The 22,521-nt window shown below is 38.2% G+C and overlaps 1 protein-coding gene across 1 annotated transcript in view; it reads left to right on the top strand.

The window, feature by feature from the left end:
- Positions 1 to 21,132, top strand: part of bean1 (brain expressed, associated with NEDD4, 1) — a 57,782-nt gene extending 36,650 nt beyond the window's left edge. The window contains exons 5-6 of the mRNA XM_082162199.1: positions 310 to 451; positions 19,736 to 21,132. Coding sequence (XP_082018325.1) covers positions 310 to 451; positions 19,736 to 20,093 — 500 coding nt within the window. The 3' untranslated portion in view covers positions 20,094 to 21,132. The remainder of the gene's footprint in view (positions 1 to 309; positions 452 to 19,735) is intronic.
- The last annotated feature ends 1,389 nt before the right edge of the window (positions 21,133 to 22,521 follow it).

Here is a 22,521-nt window from a genome sequence, read left to right as displayed (position 1 = left end):
AGTTTTGGTGGAATAGATTTTCAATGAGGTACCAAAATATCTTTATTTATATATATTTTATATCATTTGTGTTGTAAAGATGAACAATAGTGTTTTGGGTTTGGAACGACATGAGTATAATGGTGGAGAGGTGAGACAATGATTAAAATGTTTGGGTGAACTATCCCTTTAAGAACATGACAATATTGGTTTTGGCAATAAATAACGTACAAAACAATTTGCAATGTATGAAATTCTCACTAAAATTCTCAAACTTATAATATAAGAAACAGAAATTCACCTGTTTTGTTGTTGTTGTTGTTTCTACAGCTCCAGATGGCCTCTCATATGGTGGCTCCATTGGAGAGCTGAGGTCCACTTGTGTTGAGGACTTTCCCCCTGCTTTTGACTTTGACTCCTATGTGGAGACACTGTCTCAAGTCAACGTCATGTACCCAGATTCCCCACCTCAGTGAGTAACATTTTACCTCTGGATTGATAGGGTACAACATAAAGGCTCCACGGTGTAAAAGGCTCCTTTGATTTTATTTTCCTATACAAAAACTTGCTTCATGCAGCCCTTTCCAAAACATCCGCTTTTCAAGATGAACATGGATTGTGGACTACTTTGATCTAATATTTTATGTTTTTTTAAATGTTGTAGATTCAAGTAGCAAATGAGAATTACTAAAATTATTGAATACATTTTGAGGCAAAGGTCTTATTAATGAATTTCAAGCTAATTAGAGCAACAGTTTTTCATTATTGGAAGAATATGTAAAAGTATGGTATTTGGGGCTAAACGCACAATAATTAACATGATAATAAACAGCTGACTGACTTTTCCATTTGTTGACATGACATTAGATTCAGATGGTAAATATCATATATTAAGCTGGGTGAGATAATCACCATATTTATAATGAAACCATCATATTTAAAACTATGATATGAATCATATCATATAATAAAATATTATTTGTTACTACTGTAAATCTAAATTAAATTATTGTGGGATCTCTTTCAATGCTTTCAGAATATTTACTTTTTAAAATAATTGTATGTATTTTCAAAATATATTTTATATTAACATTTTAATTACAGTATATTTACTGAGCAAAAATGAATATTTTTATTTATCAAAAGAAACAGAAAATAGAGCAAATTTTTCTAAAGTGATTGTTTTGAACAAATATCAACTTAGACATTATTAAAAACATATTATTTAGCTAAAGTATTGTATAAATAATGTGTGCCTACCCCATGCTGGTGAGCCTTTTACCTTTATATGCCACTTCATATACTTATACGACTTTAAACAAAATAAACAACTTTTATGATTTATTTACACACAAAATCTGATGCTCATATATATTTATTTCTGCAATCATACAGTATGAGAATAGTGAAAAGCAAATTTTTCTTAAGGTGTGCCTTTAGCGTTTAGCCCCATTGTACCCTATATACTGTATATACAGTGGAAGGAAGAGGAGGAAGCGTGTGCGTGTGTAATCAGTAATGAGATCACTTTTATCGGCTGTGACAGAGAAGGCACACTGCCTCTTTAATGGATTCCATTCTGCCATCCTTTCCACCATCTTTAAAGGCTTTAGCATAGCATGGGCTGATAACTAAGCTAAAAGCCAGTTTGAGAAGATGAAGATAGTAGTCCACCATAATTTGCTATATTTAATTTCACTTGAAGTGTAAAGCCTGGGACACACCAAGCCGACTTCAAAGAACTAGCGGCGACGAAAACCGACTGTGTTGTCGCCTCGCGTCGGCTGCGTCTGGACCAAAAGGCTGCGCCTGAACACACAGCACAGACTACAGCCAACTGCAAACTAGCACGTGCGTTCTGCGCCTGCGTGTATGGAATTAACTGACTATAATATCAGCAGGTATCAATAGTCTATATTCATCATTCAAAAGGAGAAACCGAAACAAGGATATACAAGATATTTGAAATGTAAACAAAGCTGCATTACCATTTTGCTTACCATTTTGAATATCAGTTATGTTGATGACTTTCTTCATTTTAAGCGACTCATGTTGTTATGAAAATATTCACGTTTTTGGAATGCTCGGGTAGAATAACTGTCTGTCTGTAGATTCTGTCTGTGTCGTCTTGACTTACTTGCTCTCTTTCATCACTTTCGCTTTAATTCTCATGCACTGACTCATTCGCTAAACTGAACACCCAATCAGAGTTCCCCTCTCACCGATGGTCCTGACGGAGATTCAACATGCTGAATTGGGCAAACTGCCACGACTTGAGCCCAACAAGAGCCGACGTGTGGAACACGCCACAAAAACTATAGCCCGACAGACACTCGCCGAGCCTTAAATTTCACCCACCTTACCGAATGCAGACATTCAGTCTTAAGTTGTCTGTTTAAAAAAAACTCTTTAGGGACATGTGTTGGCTAAAACTAGAGTCTGTGTTATTTGTTTGTTTTTTTTGTTGTTTTTTTTTGCTTGAAAGTTTAGGGATTAAAGAGAAATGGTCAAAAAAAGAAAAAGAGTCTGCAATAACCAGATGGGTAGTTGTATTCACTCTTCTCAGCTCTCAGTCCTTTGCCTTTCTCTGTTCAGAAGGTTCTCTCATCCTGTTAGGAAGGTTGGACACCTTCAACTTTTAGCCTTCAGCCTGTTCTCCTAACAAGCAGGGATCGCTGATAAATGCCATGGCTTTGCACTGAAAAAGGCTTGGTGTGTTTGATCTAAATGGCAGCTTGTCTAATTGGCATCTTCAAAGAATTTGTCAGTTCCCTTCCTTGCCATTTAGCCTGCCTGCCTTCACACAGCGACCCATAGAATACTCTTCTCAGGTAGGGGAGCCCATCACAGAGGGATGTTTCAGAGTGAGAAAGGTTTTATTGTTTATCAGATCATTTCAATACAATGCCTTTAGGTTGGATGTGAAAACCAGATGAAAAAAATCTAAAAAAATTTGAGTAGCTCCAATGAGTAGTGGCCTTTGCTGTTTTTAGCATTTGTTTTTCCTAAGAGCTCCAGGAAAGCAATTTGATTATGTAAAGGAACCTCACTAATACACTACAAAAATCAATGCAAAAACATTATCTGAGGCGATACATTTCAAAATGATTATGACCTCAGTGGAATCTATACATCCTGAAATCATTAGAACTATACTCTGTATCATGTAACTATAATCTATGAGTCTATAAATTCTATTATTTTATTTTAAGAAACTATAAACTCCAAAACAATTATAACTTTTTGGGGGATTAGATATACAGTATATTCTGATGTCTTTGTGATATCATAACAGTAGTATATAATTTAAAATCATGATGGGAAAATTCTAAAATTGTCAAAATCGTTTTGAAGTGTATGATTATTCAGTAATGTATTCCTTAATGAAGTCAGTGATGTTAGAACTCAAATACCACTTTTAAGGTCATTGTGACTGTGGAATGTATTGCACAAACCGTCACCTTTAGCCTACTCAACCAAATAGACTTGTATTAAAATATTCTGTTGGCTTGCATTAAAATTGCATTTCTAGTATAGTGTTACTGATGATGATCGACCAATGAAAAATCCTGAGAGTTATGATAGTGGAGAGTAAGAGAAAGTAAGAAGTAAGAGAAAAATTAAGCAACCAGAACATGGCACTCAGAACAGAACAATAGACTATAATAGACTATACTATCATTGTGATAGACTACCATTGCTGTAGTTTTAGTGCCTGGTGTTTCAGTTTTTGTTCTTAAATATTTGAGGGCAAAAGGCACCTTTATCTTTACGCCACATTAGAAAAAAAAAAAAAAACAGGTGTCTGACCCATCGGTATATCCACTGACCTACAAAATGATTTGACAGAGAGACTCCCAGATATGAAATGAATGAGAGTGTGCGCTCTTGACAGCACACACTGCACACTGGCAGTTTTTAGTAGATGGGAAATCAAGAAATGTGCATTGTGACACCAACACAACAAACCTTTCTTTTTTTTTTTGGGAAAGTGCGATATATTTGACTTCAGAAAAAAGAATAATTGCTTTCAGATGTCAGGAGAGTGGACTTCAAGTCTACTTTTCAGTTTGTATGAGCTATAGACCCAATTTACAGATTAACATGACTTAGACAGTTCATCAAAAACAGTGAAGTTTGTGTGAAAAACGTAAAAGTGACCTGATATTACATCTCAATGTCATGACAGTGTGGAACATTCTTCAAGAACATGGAATTCGAATATATTTGAACTGGATATTTATGAAGTGAACCAAGGTGAAGACTTAGCTCATGAATATTAAGTTACATGGCTGGACAGTCTAGGAAAATTACCTGGCAATGTCAGCATAAGCCAATTATAATTCATGAACTTGATGATGTCATAACCAGCTCATCTTTCCCTTTAATCCCCATTTAAATTCATTCCAGCGCCACTGAATATATTGAACCGAATCGAATGGATTGCGTGTAAATGTTTCCCTGCTCTTAAATATAACCCGTGGTGTGCTGCTGTCAAAGATGTTGACTCAACCTGACTGAACTGAAGGTTGACTTGTGACTTCATGCGATTGACCTGACTGTTGAGTCAGTTAATCTACTCTCAAAGTGACTTTGTCTAGTTAGGTTATTTATCACTCCTGTAGTTATTCTTCCTCAGTTGCATCAGATGCCTAAATTGTTAAGCATGTGGCTGTCTGTTTGTGCTTGTGTGTGCGTATCAGAGAGGAAATGTTTAGTTAGGGTCATGCTTGTACTCAACTTGCCTGCCCTTCATGGCTTGTTTCACAAAGTGCCAATGGTATTTACATCTCTATGACAGTTCCATTAGGCTGGCAGAGCCCTCTGGTAAAGCTCTGTGAAGGGGCTTTTTAACAGGGTGAAATTACCTCTCCACTAGAGCAAGAGCTACCTGAAAGAGCAGGGCCTCCTCCTATTAAAAAGTAAATTATGACTGATATAGAATATTAGTGCTGGCCTGGAGGCCTATTAAGAATTACTGAATGGTGTGTAATTCTATTTGGGAGAGATATCCGACCCTCGGTCCAGATACTAAATTTAATTAGAGACAGGCGGTCCATACCCGCACACCTCTGTTGAGATGATGTGGCAAGATGATGAAAGATTACCACTACACACTCTTGACCACATTTTATCCACTGTGAAAAGCATGCATCTAATGCAGTTATTTTTATGGAAAGAAACTTAATATACTACAGTTAGTGCCGGTCCTCCAATCTGATTGGCTGAGCTGTGTTTCAGGGCTGTGCAACGATTGATCGCATCCAAAATAAAAGTTTGTGTTTACATAATATATGTGTGTATATGTGTGTACATTTTTCTTAAATATATACATGCATGTGTGTGTATTTATATATACAAAATAATTATACACAGTACACACACATTATGTAAACACAAACTTTTATTTTGGATGCGATTAATTTGCGATTAATCGTTGCACAGCCCTAGTGCTGATATTTTATTTGTCTGTGTTTACACATTCCAGATAGACTGTCAGGCTGTGTTAAGCCCAAAGTATATTTTGGCAGTCCGTCTGCATGCAGCCCAATTTTTGTGACCGTGCAGATGGTGCGCCTGAGGGATTTGAGCACTTGAAAACAAAATCCGCTAGATAGTGTGCACGTGCCGGACACATCTTCCTGCGCTCATGGCCAAGGGAGTGTACTTTGAAATGCTCATACGCACAATTGTGCGCAAGTCGAAGCGGAATGCGGAAAATGAAGTATACCCAGGTCTTTAGTGATGGGGATTTTTCACTGACTCTTTCTGCAGGCTACATCTATGCGCCAGTAGGTGGCAATGTGTGAACTTTCCAGACAATAATTGAATCATTCATTCAGCCGATTCGTTCAACAACACTGAGGGTGCTTCTCAAACGGAAGGCTGTGTCCTAGTAAGGCTGCATATCTCGGCTGCCACGTCAGTGCTGAAGGCCATCTCAATTTGAAGGATCTTTGGAAGGCAGCTTTCGTTTCGTGTCCTTCAGTCAGCTCATTCTGAAGGATGCATCAAGTGTATCCTTCGCGGCCTTCAATCACCCAATCCCTTGCACACATTCCAATTCATGAAAAAGAACTGACGGAAAACGAATCCGCACCGAACTTGTTTGAGTTCATTATGAAATGTAAGACAAAAAATTATGTTTTCGGAGATGAAGGCATACATGTTATCTTTTTTTTAAAAAATTTTTTTATTATTAAATGAACACTAAACTGCCAACAATATAAGCCACTGGGAGACCACAGACAGATGTCATTCACTATATTAACTGGCTTTTTATTAATTCAATACAAAGCTTTTTAATACAAAGTATTTTTTCCAAAATTAAGTTTTAATAGTATTTCCGTAACATTACCGTGGGGGCAGGAACATGTGTGATGTTTCATGCGCACTTACTAGACCGTCACATTCTAGTGTTCAATGCTGAGGAGGAGTCTAGCCTTAATGCGTGAGTGATTGAATCATTCATTCCACCGATTATTTCAACAGCATTAATTCATTTAGGATCGGAACAAGTCCTCATTTGTAACTATTTTAGTTGATGGAGCCGGAACCGGCAATATTGTGTCTAAAATGTAATTTACAATTTAAGTAATTTAAAATGTAGTTTATTTAACTGTTATACAATTCATCATACGTATAGTGATAATCGTGCTTTTGGTCTGATGTGTCTGATAGCATGGGTGTGTTATTGTGATATTGCTTTACTTAAAAATATTATTTTGCTATTTTTTATTTTTATTTATTTTTACTTCTTCCATTGTAAGACCTCGATTCCAGGGTTCTATGTTTTACTGTTTTACGGTTATATGGTGTTCTGTATGGTATCTGTGAATTTAAAGCATTTGAGAGGGGAGGTCTTACAGATGCTAAGGCACCGAAGCTGAACGGAGCTCTCCATCACTGCCTGCCTCTCTACTAGCCTTCATTCATCTGTGCCAGAAATGAGTGGGTGCAGAATCGCTCTTCAGATCAGAGGAGATGAGCCTCCAGTCACATCATAATGTGCATTTATCACCACTGGCACATTGCAGCCTGCCCTTTCAGCCACTGTTACAGACTCAGGCCTCTCTGTCTTCACAGTTAAAGCAAAATGGCTACAGGAAAATATGTGCTTATAGAGGAAGAATTTTTTTTTCATTTTCGTGTGTGTATGTGGACTGGCATATGACCATTATGCTGTGTTGGAACTGGGCTAACCTGGCATTTCCGCATGCCACGTTTGGGAACATGCCAGTTTATTCTACATGAACATATGTGGACTCTAACATGGAGTCCACCGTTATGCTGTTCTTTGATGTCTTCAGGACTTTGGAAAGAGGAGCTATTAGCACAGTGGGGCTGACAGGGAGGGGCTGTGGCATGTGACTCACGCCAGGGCTGCCATGGCCACAGATGGCACCTGCGAACTTAGTGCTCAGGGCATGTATATGAGCTGCTCACCTGTGGAGCCCGTGAAGTGCTACTTCCGCAGAGCAGAATAAAACTAGGCAGATCCCAGAAACACACACACACTCTGCAGTGTTCATGATTCTATACACACAATTCATGAACTATCCATTGCTCAAAAATATCCACCAGAAATGTGTGCGTGCGTGTGTGGTGTGTGTGTATATTTTTGAGCAATGGATAGTGCATGAAGTGTGTGTTTAGAATAATACGAAATAAATATAGAAATTAAATACTATATATATATATATATATATATATATATATATATATAATATATATATATATATATATATATATATATATAATCCATTTTAATATAAATACAATGTTTATTAATACATAAAAATTTGATTTATATTAAATGATAAATGTTAATAAATATTTACAAGGGTTATATGTAGAACCATGCTGCTGAACCATGTAGGACGCCGTCCATGCTGCTGAGAGTGACGCTTAGATGAATATGTAAATATGTGCTGTGCGCTTTCCTCTCAATAACAAAATAAACACACAACAAAGATGAAATTGTGACAAAGCGGCAGTTAAGAAAACATCTGATCATTGCAATGTGGTTAGGTTTGCAGAAGCTCTGCAATTCAACGGCATCATGTCGACAAATGAAGTTTAAAAATGACAGTGTTATGATAGTTGGATTATAAAGTAGCTTATATTTGAGACTATAGACTATATAGATCTGGCTATGTGAGAATAAAGTTTGAATTAATTTTCTTTGCATGACACATTTACATTACAGTACAGAATGGTTCTTTCGGCATTATCCTGAACGTTGTATAAACATTCACATTTCATGTGTCATAGAATGGAAGAGAGGCTCTCGGGAGCGCACGTAAACGTCACATCCTTTTGATTTTCCTGGCAAACCGGCCTCAGACAAAAATCAAGTCTGTAGGCATTTGTCACGTCTTGTTTTGGATCATGGTTCATGTTTTGTCATGTGAATCCCTTTCCCTCATGTGAGTCTGCCATGTGTCTTTTGTGTGTCTAGTAGTCATTGGTTAATTGTCTAAATTATGTTCACAGGTGTGTCTCGCTTAATCATTAGTAGTCTGTATTTAAGCCCTTACATTTGCCACGTGTCTTTGTCAAGTATTGTTTCCCTGTAACCACCGTTGGTCCGTGTCCGTGTCCGTGTCCGTGTCCGTGTCCGTGTCCGTGTCCGTGTCCGTGTCCGTGTCCGTGTCCGTGTCCGTGTCCGTGTCCGTGTCCGTGTCCGTGTCCGTGTCCGTGTCCGTGTCCGTGTCCGTGTCCGTGTCCGGTGTGAATAAACTGCTCTTGGGTTCTAAAACTTGCCTCCAATGGATCACCTGTTACAGCATTCATGGACAATCTAGGAAGTTAGGAAAGGTCTTGATATTTAAGTTTCATTACATGCTGTTCACACATTGGCAATAAAAAAGCAATTAATACATGACAATTTTTACATACAGCCCAGCCCGTTTATTTATATATTTATGTTGTATTTTAATATTTTATATTATTTTAATATACAAATTTATTTAAATTGTGGGTGTGGAATGATACTATATTAAAGACAGAGGTTTAATATATGTGAGTGTTTTAATGTGAGTGTTTTTCATCATGTTCTCTGGGGAAGGGTGAACTGTCTACATGAGACCAAGGTGGAAAAACAACTGATGCTCATATTTGTTCCTGAGAAGAACAATAGTGTGTTTAAAAAAACACATTAAAGAAAACACAGGCTGTTTATTATTTTAGGAAATGGATAGATGAGATGAGAGACACAGTCATGGCTGGGCTGTGACATTTGCATAGCCTGATTAATAAATTATTGTCAGTTGAGGTTGCACCTCAGTATGTGTGTGTGGAGGAGTCCCTGAGGAGCCGGGGTCCTTAACAGGGGAAGAAGGGTGTGGTGCAAAACATTTCTCGCCCTGTTGGCCTTTGCTGAAGAGAGCAAACAGCTTTATGTAACACAGAAGGATATAGATAGCCCAGAAAGACCTCTGCGCTATACCTTATTATCATACAGAAAAAAGCCAAATTAGTTTTCCTGTGATTCATCGCAGTGCAGGCTTCGACATTTGGAATGTGCCTTTATCTTGATAGCACCTCACACACACACCTGCACATGGAGGATTCTCAATCAGAGTTATTATTTATGGATGAGGAGTAGGGGAACACACCGCTGAGGGTAACCAGGGTAACAACAGATGTCTTATTCATATTGATTATAGGTTACACAGCAGGTGTTGTGAACCTTTAAATGAGCACAACTGTATCAGCCTACAGAGTAGAGGAAATTAAAGTTAAAGCCTGAACCTGGTCCATAAATGAACCTTCTGACCTGACCAGACTTGACCTGTCAGAATCAATCTGTCTTTCTAATTTTTTTTTTTTTTTTTTTACCCTATCTTTTTTCTAAATGCTTGTTTTTGATCTTGAACTTAGTTTCAGCTTTTGGACCTCGTAATTTTTCATTAAAATATCACAGCTTGATCTTCCGTTCTGTTTCCGTCCAATCAACAGCCAATGCATAGAACCATGTCCCTGCCTTGCTTTTCTTTTTATTTCTTTTTTTATTATAATTATTTTTCACTGTTTCAATATCAAACACAGATGAATGGATACTTGCAGAGTAGTTTTACAGTGCTGTGATTTGACTCAAAGATGAAATAGTGAATAGACAAAAACAAAGTCAAACTAAAATGTTTAAAATTTGTATTTTATTAAATGCTTATAAATATTAAATAATGAAAAAACTATTTTTAATTCAAAAAAATATTATATTCTTATTACAAACACTATTTGGCATAAGGTTATAAAAAAAAATAATAATCTGATGAACAGATTATTTAATGGTAACTCTGCTTGTTCCTGGAGTTGCATGATACAGGTTTAACAATAATGCTCTCTTTAGTTTCGTTTTCCCTGTTTTCTGCTTGCCTGAGTTCTCATTGCTTGTTTGTTGCCATGGTTGCTAATTTAGTAACACCTGTTCCATGTTATGCTGATTATGTCTCTCCCTGTATAAGCCCTCAGTTCTCTCAGTTCTTTGGGTTTTTCCAAATACCCACACTTACGGCCTTGGCCACTTGAGAGTACGTGCACGCGACATGAAGTACTGTAAGTGGGCAAGACTTTGGTCTTGGTCTTGGTCTTGGTCTTGGTCTTGGTCTTGGTCTTGGTCTTGGTCTTGGTCTTGGTCTTGGTCTTGGTCTTGGTCTTGGTCTTGGTCTAAACCCCCAACCCCTCAAAGTATTGGCCTTGTCTTGGTCTCAGCACATGCTGGTCTTGGTCTTGACTTGGTCTCAGTTTAGGTGGTCTCAACTTCAACACTAACATGTAGTTACTTCATTGATTCTCTGTGATCAAGTTGAAGTTGTTAAATTATCTTGTATCTCATTCTTCCTGCGTCTCGCTCTTCATTGGATTAAGATACACAGTGCTACGTGACAAAATGCCGAACCTAGAAAATATATTTTTTTAAATGGATATTGCAGCAGCCTTTGTGGCCCTCACTGTGAGAATATTCCTTATCCAAATATTCTGCCTGGTTCTGTTTGTTGGCTGTTTTTATTTATTTTGTTTATTTGTTTGTTTTTTTTGGATGGGAGCGAATTAAGGCTCATTGGATTTGCTTGATGTGGAAAATCCTACATGACAAGAGGTCTAGTGTTGATGTCCTTGCCTATGACCTCAACAGAACAAGAACCCAGACAACACCTCCACACACCCGCTTAGGATCCAAAGCCAGAGCCCACCGCAGACCCAGAGCCTATGCCAACCGAGTCTGTCGAGGTGTGTGAGCCAGCCCTTATGTCCGTCCAGGAGCTTTAGACTGAGCCAATGCTCGTCCTAGAGACGGAATATACACTCTCTACGTGTATGGACAACGAACCAGAGCCCACCAAAGACCCTGAGCCAGAGCCTGCCCAGTCAGACCAGGTGTATGAGCCTGTATCTCTGTTCATCTCTGAGGGAGTGTTAGTATCATTTGAGAGCATGGAATGGAGTCCTGCCCATACTACCACCACTGTGCGGTTCCATATCCACAAGGAATGGTATGATGATTTGGATGATATCATTCCCCAAAATCTCCTATCTTCACTGGTCCCATCCAGTTTCCAGTCTCCTCCTTCATCTTGTCTTGTCCAGCCTCCCACTCCCTCCTCATCTGACAATGGCATTCAGTTCCCTGGGTCTGCCTCCACTGGTTCCCTTCAGCCCCTCGGCTCCTCTGTCAGTGGCTCAGCCTGGTGTGTCGATCCCCTAGCTCCATCTCGGCCTGCTCCACTGTGATCCGTCATCCCTTAGGCTCCACCAGGCTCCCTCATTTCTCTGGCTTCGCCTTGGTCACTCATCCTCCTGGTTGCTCCACAGATTTCCTGGCCTCCGACTACTCCTCGTCCCTCCTCCCCTTCAGCTCCACCAGGCTCTTCCTTCCCTCCGACTCCACCATAGTCCTCACTCCCACCGGCTCCGCCCCTGGTCTTCTGAGCCCCCGTCTCCACCTCAGGCTCTGCCTTGGTCCTCCAGGTTTTACACTGTCACCCTGGGTCTTTGTCTCCTCGGCTTCACCTCAGTTGGTCCAGCTTTTGGCTTCACCCTGGCTCCTCCCTCCATCGGTTCCGCCGTGGACCTTTGTCGTTATGGATCTGCTCTGGGTCGCTCCCTAGCTCCTCCCTCCATCATCTCTTTCTTGGTGTTTGCCTCCGATTGATCCACCAGTTTCTTGCCCTTCACCTGCCTCTCGTCCACCTCTGGAACCTCGTCCTCCCTACTCTGTTGGTTTTGTTACAGCGCGAGGACATGCCTTCAGGGAGGGGGTGTAATGTAACTATAATGTTCTCATTGCTTGTTTGTTACCATTCAGTCAGTCTGCTATTTTATTATAACCGTAACTCCTGATCGGAGCCTTCCACAAATATTTAGTTTATTTGTAGAGTTACGCTTCAACTAAGTTGAATGGTGCAACGCAAAAATATTTAGTAGTGCGTAAGTTGTAACTTAGTGCCCATTTACTTCAAAACTAGGCTAAGTTGTAACTTGCGCATAGCTGGTGCAACTGGCCCCTATTCCATTTATTTGTTCTTTAGGCGTTGTCAGTGTTTAAAGTGTAGTTGATCATCTGTATTCATTAAAGTCTCTAGTATCTTGTTCTTCCTGCGTCTCGCTCTTCATTGGATTAAGCTACACAACAGAATGTAGAATTGGGTGAATAACACATTACACAGTGACCTCATTTATCTAAGTATATATTAATGTGGACTGAATTGGACTCAGAATGCTGCACTGCAGAGGAAGTTGCTGTTTGACTTTGTGTATGTCAAGTCACTTTCATTTATATAGCGCTTTTATGTCTGCAAATTAATCACATAATGTAATGCAAGGTAAGGTACAACCTAATGAAAAGACGGCATAACGCATTTGTGTACAATCCAAGGAATGCAGTCATTGGCCATCATTGCCAAGTTCAGTAGCGGTGTCTGCTGAAGTGTGTAATTCTTAGACACGGTGACGCCACAGTATAGCTGAGTGCAGTATTCCCAGAGACGTGTGCCAGAGCATTGTGGGGTTATGAGCATTTAGTCAAGCTGTCAATATTGTTTGACCTGCTTATGGTGGCAGTGTAAAGTGTCCAGGCATGGAGTAATGTTAGCTGTGGTCCCCACCTGTAACAAAATGTGCTGACATCTGTATTGGTATACTGAGTTGATGTGCATGTGTTTATGTGCTGTTATGTAAGTTGTCACAGGGTTTGCAGGGGCTGGGGGGAAATAATTATTATAAAAACATGGTTAATACCAATTTGAATGTCAGCTGTTGTTTTAAAGTTAATTTATTTCATCCTCATATCAGACACTTTAGGTAGAAATAATATATATTTATGACATACTAATTATGTAAAAAGTGTAACAAAGTCAAATAAAAAATGTTGACTTGCATACATGATTCAAATTCTAGTAAAACAGTGAACTAAAGCAAAACTTTACTCGCAGATGAAGCCTGAAGAAAATGACTTGAAAAGAGAATGGAAAAAAGTGTAGGACTGAAAGGGCTGGAGTAGGTAGAAGAAGAGGAGACTTGGGTGTGAGTGCAAAAGTCATTTGTTGCTCATAGGTTTTTGTCTTTTTTGGAGCTTCACAGCTTGACAAAAAAAAGGTAGCGCTTTATTTTACAAACCTGTTCCCCATGTACATACTATGTACTTATTATAGTAATTGCAATAACTGGGTAATAACTAGGTACTAACCCTGAACCTACACCCAAACCAAACCTTAACCCGGAGTTACTTTGGATTAACCAGTTTCTTAGGTAAGTACACTGTAAGTACACATAAGTGCATGTACTGTAAAATAAAGTGCAACCAAAAAAATACAATTATACTTTCACTATTATGGCCATTTTAAAGCAATTTGTGTAGTCTTGAAGTTTAAAAACTGAAGAAATTATAATTTAAAAGCCTAGTGCTGAAACATTTTAATTTGTAGCCTAGTATATTATGTGTACAACGATTTTTTATGGCTACTCATTTGCAAATACAAAATGGGTTTTAGTTACAGAAATCTTGTGAATCTCTCTCATGGAACCGTCTGTTAAATTAAGCTGCCATAGGTGGAAATTTATTATTTCTGATGCTTTTACAATTGTTGATCATATAATAAACGTATTTAATATCAGCAGTAGCAGCTGTATTGTGGGGTCTCCCATACACTCCGAGATCTACTCCCTCTCATCCTTCGTCAAGCTTCAGTGAGGTGATGAGGGCTAATTAACACACCACCTGCTCAACTGGAAGAGGTAATGATACCAGGGAAAATGGCTAAGCATGACTGGGACCCATTAAAGGAGCAAGTAAAAAAAGATTTTTTTTTTTTTAAGTGGTTCAGACTAAATCAAACTAGTCTCTCTCTCCTTCTCTCAGAGGTTCTCTGTCTTTTCAGTTTCTTTTCTCTTGTCATGATGGTGATCAAACCCCACCATGAACACGCAAAACGCCTCTTCATGAACTCTGAATAACATATGTCATGCTTGAAGGTCATTCTTTAGATTTGCCTCTGCATCTCTGGTTGGCTGAGATTAAAAACCGAAAGATACATCAAACAGTTGAAGTTATAAACAAAAACTAATTTGACAAATAATACAAAATATCAAAACGAATCAAACAAATACATTTTTATTGTTTTATTGTTTTCACTGTTTAATGTTGTATTCACACAATTTTGCATTATTGGTCTTGCCTTCTGTTTGGATTCACTAGTATTGTGTAATATCTTAATTTAATAATAACAATAATAATACTTCCCAGAAACCCATAGATACATCAAACAGTTGAAGTTATAAACCAAAAAAAAAATGTTAACAGACACAAGTTGCATTCATAAAATTCAATAAAACACATTCAAATAATTAGTTTAGCCTATATTGCCTGAAAATGTATAATGTTATAAATGTGTTTTATAAAAATGTCTAAAAGTTGTTTTTACATTTGTCTAGTGTTTTGTATGGAATACATTAAAGGCCATTGCACACTGAGTCCGAAATTTTCGTATGCGTTTTTTCGTGTTCGTCAGCCTTAAAATTCGTCACGCACAGAAACCTTGCATACTGAGTCCGATGCGTATTTATTAAACCTTTGCGGAAAAAAACGCAAAAAATACTAAATGGATTCGTCAAGCAGTGAAGGCCATTGCACACTGAGTCCGAAATTCGCATCCGAAATTTTCGCACGTAAAAAAAAAAATTCGACCTCACGTTATGTCAATCACGCTTGCACACTGTCTACGAAACTTTCGTCCGTAATAAAAAAATTTGGATCGGTTTCGATTTTCTGCGTTTTTCGCATTCACGGCCAGTATTTTGACAGGTTTTTTGACAATTGACAATTTGACAATCAAGTGTTTACATGTTCTCTCGATCTGATTAGAAAAGGAATAAACCTTCCCTTTCAATCAGATCGAAATTTCGGATCGATTAAGGTGTGATTGAGCAGCCAATTCGATTACTAATCATGTTGGGTTTAAAATATAACCTGTATACAGCTGTTCTGTCTGCCCAGCGCTTCCGCCGGCCGTGTGTGTGTGTTGTGTCCATACCTTAAGGCCTCATTATACTTCTGCGTCGGACCTACGCCGGAGCCTATACGCCGTAGGCAACGTGTTGGTTTTAATTTATACTTCTGCGTTGTTGTCCGCGTTGACGCTAGGGCTGTCAACGAATATTCTAAATTCGAATATATATTCGAATAGTTTTAAAAAACAGAAATTCGAACGTGAAAATTAATATTCGAATGTGAATTTCGAATATGGAAAAACACGCCCGCGGAAGCAGAGGCGCGGCTGTCTGCTTTGCGAGTGGGCGCGCGCGCTGCCTGAAGCCTTGTTTATACTTTCGCCTGTCTCCGCAGCGCGAGTCTCCGCAGACTGCGCGCGCACCTCCCCCAAACGGACAAGGCGTTTATACTCGACGCGCTCGCCGTTGTACTATTCTTTGAAACGATAGGGGGCGATTCGCGCTCGTGCGGACGCGTCGAGTATAAACAAGACTTGAGGGACAGGTCACACGAGTCGCATTGTCTAGCACAGCGTCACTGCTGAAAGTTGACAGTGCACTAAAAGACAATGGAATAAATTGCAGTCAGTTTTTCCTTTTTTTAATACAAGCACCAATAATGTAAGTAGCCTTTTTCTTTTTTAATAGCACTTTATTTTTTATGAACCTCAGGGTAAAAGTTCTTTGTTGTCACATTTCTCGGAATTGTGTGCCTCATTTTATTTAAAGTTAAACAGAAAAGTTCCATGTTTACCACAGCTCGCTCGGAGCGTTCAATGTCGGTTCTATACTGTAAAACTTCAATTAATGTTAATACATTTGTTTCAATCACTGAATGAAGCCTGCTATATTTGGGGCAAGAGTCGCGACCTTAAATTGCTTGCACAAAACTCTTGATCAGCACTCAACATGTGCTTATTGTTGTTGTTCATTTAAACCGTTATGAGCAGAGAGAGCGTGAGCGAGAGAGAGAGAGAGAGAGAGAGAGAGAGAGAGAGAGAGAGAGAGTGCCTGCGAGTGAGCGAGACTGAGGTCTGCGGTCTTGGCCATTAGTTTATTTACTTGGTTTTGTGTTGGTAATACATTGTCAAATATGTTTAAACTTAAATTAACTACCTATACAAGTTATGTATGTCTCTTTGTATTAATTTGTCCTGTTATTGACGTAATGCGCGTCATTGAAAAAATGCGCAACCAGATGTTCGAATAGTTCGAATATTCGTGTGTTTTTTAGAGGGAATATTCGAACGTCATTTTTGAGCAATTTTGACAGCCCTAGTTGACGCGCACCTAGGGAGCATGTGAAACCGAGCGATTCAAAATTTACCTCAGAATGTCAGTGGAACTGTTTGATGCTTTGCTAGCGATACTGGAGCCACATATTAAAAAGAAGACCGCCAATTTCCGTGAACCAATCGATCCTGAACAGAGACTGGCAGTATGTCTAAGCCTAAGGTATGGACGGACGGACTCACACACACACACACACACACACACATGGCCGGTGTTGTGTGACAGACAATCAAAAAACCTCTCAAAATACTGGCTGTGGATGCGAGAAACGCAGAAAATCGAACCCGATCCGATTTGTTTTATGACGGATGAAAGTTTCGTAGACAGTGTGCAAGCGTGATTGACATACCGTGAGGTCGAATTTTTTTTTAACGTGCGAAAATTTTGGATGCGAATTTCGGACTCAGTGTGCAATGGCCTTCAAAGTCATGATAGTCAGGCTGCATTTATTTGATCAAAAATACTGTAAAAAGTAATATTATTATTACAATTAAAAATAATTGTACTACTATAATATATTTAAAGATGTATTTCTGAATTTATTCCTGTGATGGGTAAGCTGGATTTTCAGCATCTAGACAAAAGTTGCATCTATGACAGAGATCTTTGTGCCCACCACAAAGCCCCCTCTCATGTGTAAGCCTGGGGTGGCGGTCTAAACCAATTCTAGCATCCCGTTTCCGCTCTCTCTGACAGTCTGATATGGTTAACCATGCCGAGATCCAATTACCCTGCTGCTATTCGCTCTTACTCTTTCTAACGCTCTGTGCCCTGCTCTTGCTGAGGTCAGAGGCAGATGACTGCTTTACTTCTACTGGAAGTGCCCATGACCCTGGTTAATGTAACACACACACACACACACACACACACACACACACACACACACACACACACACACACACACACACACACACACACACACACACACACACACACACACACACACACACAACTCAAGCAAGTAGGCCATTTCACTCCCTTTCTCTATTTTTTTGTTTGCTTTTCTCCTGGATGGAAACATTGGGCTTTGAATCTGATATGCTTCACTTGAGCTTTGTTTGTGTAGCAGGGTATCGCAAAGAGAAAGTAAAATTGGCAATTTGATGTGGTGGGAAGAAGAAAAAAGATAATTGAATGTCAATTCTAATGCTTCACCCTGAGTCAAGCATGATACTTAGCATGAGCCAAGAAGATCTTGCACTCAGACATTATAATAGCATAAGTACATTTTGAGCTCTTTATGTAAAAATCTGTCATAAATCTGACACTTCTGTTACATGTGGTGAAGCATAAAATGTCTTAGCTATACCGTACATTTTTTCTCAACTTAAACTATACTTTACATTTTTTATTTATTATTATATCATATTTGTATTATATTAATTTGTATTGTATACATTTTGTTAGATGTATTATATACATTTTAAGTTTATGTTATTTTTTTTAAAACAGGCCTAGAGTCACAAGAGGCTGGAAGGGAGTGTTCTGCGGTCCACAGAAAACCACCTTTTTTTTTTTTTTTTTAAAAGATTGCACTAGAGCTTTTAAAGATGATGTGTTAAATATTAAATATGCCCAGCACAATGATTCTTAATACATATATTGTTTAACCCTTAAATGCATGGATGTTTCTCCAATCACTATTACATATTCAGGTCTTTAGCGAACCAGATCTATCTGGATGAATCTCTACTTGTCGTGATAATATAAAACTCTCCAGATATTAGAGTAACAATTACAGGAGAATAAAATAAATATTTTGTTACCTTTTGGATCTTGGAAGGGTTCAGTTTGAGCAGATGTTTTATACCATCATCACTGTCCTCGTCAGAGCTCATTTCCCAGTACATTCAGCATCTGGCTCATATTCACAATCTCAAACATATTCTCAAAACTATCATTTTCAACATCTTCAAAATCAATATTTTGATTGCTGACAGCTTATTCACCAGATCCACCATCAAGTGACAGTGACACTAATATTTGATTGTGTTCAGTACTTGCTCTGCAGTAAATCACTGAGCCATTTCAAGTTTTGCTGATGATTCTTCCTATTCTTTTGTTTTCTGCCTGCGGTAACTATGAGGGAAACGTCACTTCATCATTGTGTATCAGACATTGCCACTTGTGTAAACTGCACTTATTCAGTTATCAAAGATTAAATGATTGTTGTAAAAAAAAAAAAAAAAAATGCTTACACTGTTACACACCTCGGTTGTTAGTGACCATATACATTTAAAAAATAATAATAATGTGAAAACAGGCATTCTTTTATAAAAAAAAAAAAAAATCTTGTTATATTGTTTATAATGAATTGATTGAAGAACACTTGAGGTTAATGTCTAACTTTATAAAAATAAAATAACGAGGAGGAGGGTAGTGAATGACGTCCTGGGTCACTAAAGACCCAAGGTATGCGTTTAAGGGTTAATTTATAATTATAATAAAGAATCCTGAACTATCATGAGGAATCAGATTAATCACAATATTTTGTTCTGTTGACAGCCCTAATTAACAATATTTTTAAAAGATTTTTTTACATTTAAGTGTATTTGAAATGTATATTTAATAGTTTTCATATAATATTTTAATCATTTTTGTGTCTTTATTAAAATTACAGTAAAAAAGCCAATTTTTAATTCTGGAGACAACATGTTTTCTTTATTTTTCTATGATATCACACTATATATTTCCCCCATACAGATTACATGTATTTATATATTAGCAAGGGGATCAACATATTTAGGGGTTCTGGCAAAAATTCCTTGAAAATCTCTGTGCCAATACATTTCCTGCCCTCTAGTGGTTAGAATAGTTAACCTACCAAGTTTACAGTACATATTCTGTGGTTCCCTAAAGAAGGTGTGCAACAGGATCCTCCTATATTTAACAAACTTTGATATTATATTGATAGAAATGTTTAAATCAAATGTGTATATAATCATATTTAATCAAAATGGTATTTTTCTTTCAGTTACGATGAATGTGTGGGACAAGGGACGCAAATATATGTTCCTACGGACGATCCACCCCCCTACTCCCTCACAGACCCTTGCCGTGCACACTATCACAGAGAGACGGAGGATCTGCCCGCTGGTGCTTCCTGGGTGTCTGCAAGCAGCTCTTCCCAATACCCAACCAGACTCCAGGACTTCAGACACCAGCCAATCGCCTCCATCTCTTTGTCAGCCTTACCTTTTGAAGAAGCGCCCCCATACGAAGCAGTAGTGAGTGAACAAAACCAGCCCCTTCCACTGATGCCCCTGGATCTGCTCAAACACACTACAGCGGACAGCAGTCCTCAGGACAGCGTTTCCCACAGGATCCTGTAATCCTGACCTCTCCAGCACACTCATGCGTCACCTGTACCAAACCAGCTTTGAGAGGGACTCTTTTGTGTGGCTGAGGTCTCCCTGAGTCAAGAGCTGAAACCGACACCTGCAGAAGCCCACAATTACCTCTCACTTCACCTGACGCAGACACTGCACCTCCTGTTTTATCTGACAAAGCAGGAGCCGCCATGAGAGCACAGGGCTATCGACCACTTTTTTTGTGCGTCACCTCACCTAGTCTTTTGCTTATGGTGTAATGTCAACGTGCGTCTTCTCTTACTGATAGACTTATAGATGATTTCAACTTCACAACCACAGCTAATTTTGGATGGCCTGACTTTTAAAAAGAGCAGAAAGCCCCCCAATAAACATCACCTGGAGAAATTAACGTGGGAATAGAAATGTACCTTTCTTTTTAGTGTGACAATTTGAGCGTGTTCCTGCATGAGTGACTATTTCCACATGACTATCTCCTACAATCTTTTTTTCCTTTTTTTTTTTTTTTTTTAATTTAGGGTTGGTTTGAAATATTTACGTTTTGTAATCTGTAAACTTTTTTTTTTAAGATAATATTTTGTACATTTCATAGAATAACTAGCAAATATGAGAAATTATCTTTAAAGCAATTTGAATGTCATCAGAAAATCGATATGCTTTTTATCCATACTTTTCTACTCACAATTGATTTGCTCCTTACATCAGGGGTTCTCAACCAGAGGGTAAATTCCAGCCCCACAAGTCCTATAATTATTTATTTTAACATAATATTCATGAAAATACTGAAAGAAAAAAAAAAGAAAAAAGAAATGATATACAACATTAAACTGACATTATATTTTTTAAAGTCACCATGAAATCAAAATTGACAATTAATTTTTTTATGGAATATTGCTCTATTAATTATAAATGTTTTATCCGTGCACATCATTATTATTATTATTATTTGCCTCGCAGTCAAAAAGGTTGAGAACCACTGCTTTCCAGCTAGGGTTAGGTCACTGTGATTTCTTTATATTTCCTTCTTTTTGCAGAGACTACTGTTTTCAAAAGCATCTGAAGATCTTAAGAAAACAACAGATAAGTATGATATCAATGCATATGACAAATACAAACTATAGTTAGAAAGGGCTGTAGGGGACACTTTGCCAAAGGGTGTAAAACAATTTTACATTGTTCTCCTAAACTGCATTGATGCTGTGTTATAACAGAAGAGCTGAGACTGGTAACTAAGTAGCTCAAAAGCAAAGCCATTGTAGCATTGATGTCAATATGAAATGAAACTTTAGATAGTTCTTGCTGGACACACTCTGTGCTTCCAAAATAATTCTGTATCAGATTTGTTCCTGATTTTGTTGCCCATTTCCCACTTCATTTACTGTAACACAATGGCTTCCCTGCACATGCATGTTATATACAATGTGCCTATAGTAAGCACCATGACTGTTAGATTAACATGCTAAAAGTGAAGAAACTTTTCCATTCACAAATTTAATTCCTTTTTTTTGTTTGTTTTTTGTCACACACACACACACACACACACACACACACACACACACACGCACACACACACGCACACACACACACACACACACACACACACACACACACACACACACACACACACACACACACACACACACACACACACACACACACACACACACACACACACACTATATATAAATACACAAGTGTGTGTGTGAGTGTAAAAGTTGCCCATAAAATGACTGCATGATGCCTCACCTCTATTCTCCTCACTCTCCCCTCACCGCACAAAAGTATATTCTTATAGAAAAGAGGGTCTGTAGGGATTTATTAAATTGAATTTGGTGCATGAATGCATTTATTGTGTCGTGAAAAGCAGCTCAAAACAGAAATGAATATTAAATGGCCCACTATTATTTATCTATTGTAGTTTGAACTTTGAATGTTGAGCTTGTCTCGTTCTGGTCATATAGCTCTGTAAAGGCATGAGCTGTATTGGTCAACACCTTAGATGAAGAATTGCTCCAGATGTTATATGATGTAATGAGTAGAGGTGGATTAGCTGTTGCCACCACATGTAAACCTAATACTGTATCTGTAAACACTCGAGTTTAAGTCACACTTGTTAGCACGAGACTGTAGCAATTCTGTGTGCATAAAGATAAAATGAACACAAGTCAGATTTAAAGGAATATTGCCAAATTATTATTAATGAAGATCTACTTCCCATTCGTTGCATATTTTCTGTCTGTTTATATAGGTTTGTGAATTTTAGTTGCATCTATGGAGTTGATGTTCTAGAAAATCACTTTGAAATGGCTTATGTTGGTGTGCTATTTCACCAGTTTCATTAGAACACATGGATATTGATTCTTACACCAAAATAGCACCCTAGCATCAAAGCCCATTGTAAATGTTGACTTGCATTTAATGAATCTACATC

Source organism: Leuciscus leuciscus (assembly GCF_965113295.1).
Source record: "Leuciscus leuciscus genome assembly, chromosome: 2".
NCBI lineage: Eukaryota > Metazoa > Chordata > Actinopteri > Cypriniformes > Leuciscidae > Leuciscus > Leuciscus leuciscus.
This window is presented reverse-complemented; position numbering and strand designations above follow the sequence as displayed.